The following is an 8048-nucleotide window of genomic DNA, read 5'->3' as shown; positions in this document are numbered from 1 at the left end:
GAATCGCCAATAAAATACCTGCCTAGCGGCTGGCCGGCCGACCGATCGAGCGTATGCGCGCGCTTGTCATGTTTTCTTGCTCCGCTCTCTTCTAATCTACATCATGCTGCGTGCTCGCTCGCTGCTTTTCTCATCATCTTTCTTTACTCGCAAAATCAAAAGTCTAAAATATGAGCTACTTTGGATCGGAACCGCAGTATCGAGGCTAGGCAACTAGGACAGGTTTGGGGATTGCGAGAATGGCCACACAGGGCTGTCGAGAGAGGATAGAAATCACATCGGTATCGACTAGCGTGATTTTTTGCTTCCTGGGCTGTTCTTAGACATGTCATTATCTTTATTTTTTCTCAAATATATACTATATAGTAGGGTTATTGGACCAAATTCTTAGGGTGGTCCTAGCCCCACCCTTCCACCCTGTTGGATCCGCCCATGCAGTGCAGATTTTGAAACTTCCAACATTTATCATAATTTGTCATTTTTCTGTAGCCTTGAATACAATGTATTTCATCCTCAGATTTTGCAGAGTGGTAGAGTACATCATTGGCTACAACTATAATTTTCTTCGAATTTTTTAAAACTTCAAATTGTTGGATTCAAATTTTGCAAAAAAATAGGAGCCATGTAGCTCGGGCTACAATTAGTGTTTCCGCAGACAGGTCTCAGTATCTAACTGCCCATATTGGCCATGTTGCTAATTCTGCGAAACGCAGAACTTGTTTCTGTCTTTTTAAATTTTTAGATGGAAGGCTTCAAACAAAGTCCGATTTTAAATTAATGAAGCCACAAACATGAAGCCTCTCAAACCCACCAGTTGCGGAAGAGAGTCCCCAGGTAACACATCCTAAGGTCCACACTCACACGGAAGACATCATAGCCAAACACCAAAAGCAAAAAAGCAACTAGTCTCAGATCGAAGAGTGAAGCGTTCGGATCCTCTCAATCACTAGCTCTAGCGCTTCTTTGTCTTGTCTTCTAATCACATGTGTCCACACATGCAAGTAAGAGGACATTTTGTACATGCTTTAAACTGGGTGCGGAGGAAATTTATGCTCAATAGTGAACTTGTCCCTAACGTTCCAAAGCAGGCGAGAGAGAGAGAGCCACACAACATATCCAAAGGATCCGTCAAGGGGTAGAGATCCGCAAAGCACGCGGCATTCCAAGTGGTAGAGAGCAGTTCCCTAATTGCACTTCACATAAACCAAGCAAGGACGCAACCAAAGAAAATATGGTTAGTGTCCTCTGGTTTTCCACATAGCGTACAATTACTATTGGTGGGTCCCCAGCGTTTCTTGATGTTATCACTCAACGAAAGGCGTTTGATCGATAATTGCCAAAGGAAATTTATAATCTTCAAGAGGACAAAAATCTTCCATATCACCGAGAAGTGTTTCCTCGAATCTCCAACGACAACCTTCGGTAAAGGGATTGTGCGGAGAATTTACCAGAAGGCTGCAGCGCCCATGTAAATTCGTCCGAGAGTCACACAGACTCGATGGTCCAACCTCTTTGAACGGCGTGTCCAGAGCAGTCATATCCCTTGAACCTAGGTACGACGAAAATCCAAATGCCAACCTTCGGCCTCCCAAACCTTGGCCACTGCAATGTATGGGTGGTAGCGCACGCAAATAGCGAAGGGAAACGGTTCCTAAGTGGGCCCGAGCCATGCCACCAATCCAGCAAAGCCAGGTTGACATCCCATTGTTGAACCTGTGTCGAGCCCCGAACTGAACACCGGTCTCAACTTCTGGATCATATTCCAGAACTGAGAGCCTGGCTGGTGAGAATCAACAAGAAGATCTCTGTTAGAGAGATACTTGCGAAGATCTCTGTTAGAGAGATACTTGCGAGCCCAGAGCCCATTTTCCCTAGTAACCAGGCGCCAAAGCCACTTTACCATTAGGCAATTTTTTATGATCATGGTATCTGTGATCCACAGAGCTTCAAGGTCCTCAGGTCTGCACACCGCATCCCGGATAACCAAGTGCTATTTGTGTTTCGGGTCATTTGCCTCCCAAAAGAATCTCGAATGGTACTTGTCTACCGTGCGGTGAAAACCCTCTCCCAGGAGGTTCAGACCCATGGTGTGCATGGGCATGTTGGACATGCAAGCGTTTGTTAGGGTGAGCCTAGCCGCTGAGGATATCAATTTCACCATTCAAAGGTCCGCACGCTTAGCCACTCTCACGGTAACTGGCCCCAATCCACTGATACTTGCATATCGCACGGCCACTTGATTCTGTCTCAGTGGCTCACAGTTTTCACATCACAAGGTTCCCTCCTTCTCCATTCTATCAAAGATGATATTTGAACAAGCACCAGATATTTTGCACTTTCTTTCTCGAAGTCAATCGATTGCTTCCATCTCATGTGTGTTAATGAAGATCATAACAATCAACGTCACAAAACTTACAAAAATTGCAAAAAAAAAACTCCATATAACTCGACCATCTGTCGCAACACTCGAGGCTTTCGTACATAAATTATCATGGGATTCATGGGATTTCTCATGTACCAAAAGAAAATGTATTCAACAACTCCAGAACATGTCAAACCATCTTCAAAACTTTGGTAAAAACTCATCAAACTATGCATGAAAATGGCAAATAATTGAAAACAAATAACTTTGGTGACTACCAAACTTTAAAAACACTAAACTACTTGCATTATATTTTATCAGACTTTAGCTTATTTTATTTGTGATACTCCTAATATACATGTTGTGTGTCCACTGGCACTCCTACAGGAGTAAAAAACTTAGTTCGGTCACTTGTATTTAGAGTGCATACGTGCAAACAAAGAAGAAAGTCCACTTTTCATCACTGAACTCTTTAGAAAGTTTTTTTTTGTCGTCCTAAAGCTTTTGTTTGGTCCAAAACAAACCTTATACTCTCGGAAAAGTTCACACCTCTTCTAAACAGAAAAAACACATATGTGAACAACGAGTGGCACAAAAATTTGGTAAACCAGACCTAAATGGAATCGAAGCTTGATATGCCAGTTTCATCCAATCAAATTGACCAAACCTCTTGTCAAAACCTTCATGGGTAAGCTAAATCCTGAAACCTCCCAGCACAAGCGCCCATGTAGTCTCACTCTGCAGTAAGGATGGCAATGGGCAGGGTATGGGCAGGGTAGAGCAATACCATACCCATACCCGTATAGTCAATGGGTACAAACTTCTACCCATACCCGTACCCATGGGTATAAAACTTTACCCATACCCATACCCGGCGGGTACCCGTACCCATTGGGTACCCGGTGGATAAGTTAAATTGTACACAAGTCAATCAAAATTTTACATTTATCAATAACAATTTCGATTAAAAAATTAATTATCTCAACTCAATAATAGGTAGTTGAGTACATAACAATTAACATAATATAAACATCACATTCTCATATTCCAACTCATAAGTAAACAAAGTAGACGTGTCACGTAAGAATTTAACAATAAACGGGCAGGGTATGGGTATACCCGCGGGTACGAGGCTATACCCGTTCCCTGCCCATGACTTAACGGGCAGGGTATGTGTACTACCCATGAGCATAAAAGTCTACCCATACCCTGCCCATGCGGGTACGGTACCCGCGGGTACCCGTACCCGTGGGTAAAATTGCCATCCTTACTCTGCAGCGCTAGCCAGTCCGTCGCACCCCCCCCCCCCACTTGTCCACGTTGACCCATGAGCTCATTTGTCCCATTCTCCACCCCGCTCACCGGCACCCCTAGCCCGTCCGCATGTCCACGCTCATCAGACCGATGTCAAGCTCACCGTCGACTTCATGCTTTTCAGCGGTGTCGTTGTCGCATTCCACACAAGAATAGCATGGTTGGTTCTTGCCACCATGCTCTTTCCATCAAGTGGGATGACATAACTAGCCGTTGAGCTTCATGAGGTCGACATGGTGCGGCGATGCAAAGACGAAACATCCATGGCGATTCTAGGGAACTTGGCAGGACAGTGAGTTGCTGCTTGGTATGGCAGGCATCACTGTGTGGCAGTGCTAGGGCATGGGGGGAGCAATGGAGTAAGAACTTTTGTCGGGAGCTCCAAAAAGAGCTCACTTGTTTTTGCACTACGGGGGTGTCATGGTTCGGTTGGGGGAACCCGTTTTTTCCTGTTCAAGTCACCTTTTTTTCTTGGGTAAGATGGAATGTTCAATTTTTCAATAGTCCAGGATTTGTTTTGGACCAATCAAAAGTTTTAGGACGAAAAATAGACTTTCTTTGCAGAGAAAAATAAATAGAAGTCTGCATGTGTGGCCCGTAAGTTTCTGCTGAAACGGTGAGATGCCTTGGTGAACTGTGGATATCATTTTATTTGTCTCGGGAGTAAAATGTCGTACAAATGTGAAATCCCAGTAAATTGTTGGATTACCTACACAACCATAGAGAAGAAGAGTACAGGCAGGCGGGGCTCTTTTCAGTCCTTAGATTTTCTATTCACAACAAGGTCTCAGTTTCTGTATACGCCCATCTTCATGTCTTGCTCGGGCTGAAACACACATTATTCGTGTCTGGCAAATCGGCACCGAACTTGCCCATCATCGCTTCATGCCGCCAAGATAGGGTAGGATGCGCACGTAGCGACAGCTGCATTATCATTCATAGTCAAGTTAATATGGCATTGCGGCTGCACTTCATACTGAGGAATAAAACGCTACATAATCCTGTTGGAGGATGTGGAGCTGCATTTGGGAATACTCACCACACATGTTCTTTCCCAGCTCCATCTTGAAGTAACCGTCTTCACCCCAGTCGGCTCCCCATGAGTTCTTGATGAGCCAATACGGGACGCCATTCTCCACACCGTAGCCAACAGCAAGAACAGCGTGGTTCACATCCTAGTAAATTCAGACAAACTTACATTCTCAGAACAATAGAGTTGAAAGACAATGGAATGATATTGACCAAAAACAGAACATGAGTAGCTCATAGGTTAACGGGTTTAGTACTCACGTCAGGAGTAGTTCCACAATGGTCACTAGTGTAAACTCCGCTCTTGTACTGCTTGAAACCATCGATCACCTCAAAGGCAACACTGACTGGACGAACCAACCCGACAGCATTCTTCAGTTCATCCTCAGCATTCTTGCGACCACAAAAAAGAAGCAAAAACTAATTAGATCAGATGGCTCTAAATAACATGAAGTGAAATCGGAACTAGGTCCTTTTACTAACCAGAGTGATGTTGACCGAGTCCGCAACCTGAACTGCAGCATTTTCCGCCTTGTATTTGCAGACACCATTGACACCCTTGTAAGGGTAAGACTCCTCGGTGTCAATGCCACCATTGTACTTGATGTACTCAAATGCCTGGGATGGAAGACCTCCGTTGCATCCAAAATTGTTGTATGCACCAGCACAGTCAACCAGCTGTTGCTCAGAAAGAGAGATGTTCTTTCCGGTGGCCTGAGTATATGCTGCTTCAAGCGCTCCAGTAGTGCTGCAAGAATAAGTGTTGGAATTTAAAAAACATACTGTTGAACACCCCTTTCCTTTTTTTTACATTATAGGATGTGAGCTATCTTCCCGATTTACAATCATATAAAAGAGTGCCATGCTGAAAATATGCCAGCGAGCATTTTGTTTTTCACATTGTAGAGCCTAAACATTGGCATGGGCAGGATTTCATTATCGATAATTTTACTTGTAGGCTGCTTCAGAATTACTTAATACTCCCTCTGTCTCATAATATAAGATGTTATACAACCAATATACTCCTATATATTAGTTGTTTAACATCTTATATTATGGGACAGAGGAAGTAGATGCCAATGAGAATTCTTCGTATACAAAATTTATAAAGGCCACAAACAACCGACCTCACCAATTCAGATAACACGTTTACTTACATATGTAACTTTTTTGATATTTGCCAGTCTAGACCTTCGGGCTGAAAGTGAACAAATTCAGTGAAACCACTGAAGTTTTACCATGCTTTAACCGTGATAACAAAGTGTTCAGGCATTTAGGGTAAGCAAGCTTATTGAGGATTGTGATCTATATTCAGAGCTACATGACCGAATTATTGCTTATAATCGGACGCATTTTACATCCTTCTTTTGCAATTAACGTTGGTTGGAAGTTAACTGTTGAATTTTGCATCACTCGTGTGAAGCAATTTCTTCCAGTGATGCATATGTTACCAGTAGCTTCATATGGCACTATAACTTGCATCCAAATGGAATTGCATTCAGCTGATAATATTTGAAAGAGATAAAACTTCTATTTAGTGTGAAACTAATGGCCAGGAGACATGAAAGGCCCCACAAGATAACTACTGATCACCTAACACCAACTGAAAGAGATCATGAGATGGATAGTATATAGACAACTATGTCAGGTGCTAAATTATTTCTTTATTTGCGCGCATGTGACACGAGGGCAGTATTTTAATTCCCTTGCTGAACACTTGATTATAATTTGTGATTGTGTCTGATGCAAGATCTCAAGTATACTCAACGGCTTCCCTTGAGAGCCAGCAATTTTCAACTTTGGCTTGAGAGCCAGCAATTTTCAACTTGGGCAACAGATCGATCTGTCGGTCCCCATCTTGGGCCACACCAAAATTAGTTTTTAATATTTTATTAGAAGTAGTAGATGAATGATTGAGTTAAAGTCTTCGCATGTCTATGGCCCAGACAATTAATTGGATCAGACCAGTACTTCTAGTACTTCCTAAATCCTAAAGATAAATAAATTTCTAAAGCAGAAAATTCCAGTGATGTGCAGTTACCTGAAGGTCCAGCAGGAGCCACAGCTTGCCTGGTCTTTTACAGGGCTAACGATCCCAGTCTCCCTCCAGTCTTTCTGCAGCAATGAAAATCGCAAATTAAGTTTCGAAACCGCTTGTGGATAAGTATACGCTATGCAGTATTTGTACAGCCGTGCTTATATATAGCCAGAAATGTTGCGCCGCAATCTTTACAAACAGGTGATCAGCAAGAAAGTTCATTGGATGATGCACTTTAACTATACAATACATCATGTGCCAAACAGCTAATAAAGCCTTCCTTGTCAGGCTAGGGGACGTAAAAGTCCTGACGGCCATAATTAGCAAATACATGGTCGAGCAAATCCTGCCGGGCAAAGCAGAAAGCTCGACAGCCTAGCTGGTTTGAAACGCAAATTTCAGGTGATAATTCCAGCTTTTCGAACGGAGTATGATGTCAGAAACTGTCTGCTAGACCATGGAACCCTGCTCGTTCTCAGCGACCGTTACTGACGTTACAATAATTCAGAGACGACCAGGACCAGCCACAGAGATAGACTTTGATGAGATCTTACTAGAGTGAATGATGAGAGGAGGTAAACTTGGGTCGGCACTTACGGTCTCCGGGAGCGCGCTGGCGTCACGCATCAGGTGGTTGCCGGCGAGCGTGGCCGAGCAGGTCTGCGCGGCGCCGAGCTTGGCGGCCTGGAACTCCTCCCAGCTCATGTCAGAGAAGCCTGCAGCAGGACAGCAAAGCGACGAACGGCTGAGTACGGAAGCCGACGGTGGGGATTAGAAGATGGTCGGGACCCGGGATCGTACGGTTGATGCCGAGCTTGTAGGAGAGGCCCTTCCGGTTGGAGGAGCGGACCTCCTGGAGGCTCTGGGAGAAGATCCGGAACCGCCTCTGCACCTCCGCCGCGCTCTCGTAGCTCTTGCCGTGCCTGCGGAGGCGGATCGGAGGGGGTCAACGGCGGCGGGGCTTGGGTGGGAGAGGGTGGGAGCGATGCTGACCTGACGGCGAAGCGCGCGAAGCGGAGGGCGTGGCGGGTGCGGCCGAGCGCGCCGAGGATCGTTGACTCGACCGTCGAGGCGGCGCGCTCGGTGACGGGGCGGATCGGGTTGGAGTCGGCGAAGGAGGCGGCGGCCACGGCGGCGGTGGCCAGGACGGCGAGCGCCGCCAGGAGGATGCGGCCGTGGGCCATCTCGCCGGCGAGTGGGCAGGAATATTTTACTTGGTCCGGCAGGGGAGCGAGGCGAGATGGTACTGGTAGCCGCGAGCTCGCGTCCCGGTGCCGGGGGTTTTATACGCAGCTCAGCGCCACG

The 8048-nt window shown here is 45.5% G+C and overlaps 1 protein-coding gene across 1 annotated transcript; it reads right to left on the bottom strand.

Annotated features, from left to right (window-relative positions):
* Nucleotides 1-4298: 4298 nt before the first annotated feature.
* Nucleotides 4299-8048, bottom strand: LOC127301398 (thiol protease aleurain). The gene is made up of 8 exons (XM_051331628.2): nucleotides 7737-8048; nucleotides 7545-7666; nucleotides 7341-7459; nucleotides 6747-6820; nucleotides 5189-5453; nucleotides 4967-5098; nucleotides 4716-4851; nucleotides 4299-4600 (listed from the first exon to the last, which is right to left on the bottom strand). Exons 1-8 carry the CDS (start codon nucleotides 7925-7927, stop codon nucleotides 4560-4562), a joined length of 1080 nt encoding a protein of 359 aa, XP_051187588.1. The 5' UTR covers nucleotides 7928-8048; the 3' UTR covers nucleotides 4299-4559.

Source organism: Lolium perenne, chromosome 5 (genome assembly GCF_019359855.2).
Source record: "Lolium perenne isolate Kyuss_39 chromosome 5, Kyuss_2.0, whole genome shotgun sequence".
Taxonomy (NCBI): domain Eukaryota; kingdom Viridiplantae; phylum Streptophyta; class Magnoliopsida; order Poales; family Poaceae; genus Lolium; species Lolium perenne.
Note: the sequence above shows the minus strand (reverse complement) of the source record. Positions and strands in the feature narration are given on the sequence as shown.

Bases quoted from the DNA above. Each gene is read 5' to 3' on its own strand.
- LOC127301398 (XM_051331628.2), bottom strand. From the start codon at position 7,927: ATGGCCCACGGCCGCATCCTCCTGGCGGCGCTCGCCGTCCTGGCCACC. The intron at 5,454-6,746 runs GTAACTGCACAT...TTATTCTTGCAG, and splicing joins GGCTCCTGCTGGACCTTCAG to CACTACTGGAGCGCTTGAAG. The intron at 4,852-4,966 runs GTGAGTACTAAA...TGAATTTACTAG, and splicing joins ATTGTGGAACTACTCCTGAC to GATGTGAACCACGCTGTTCT.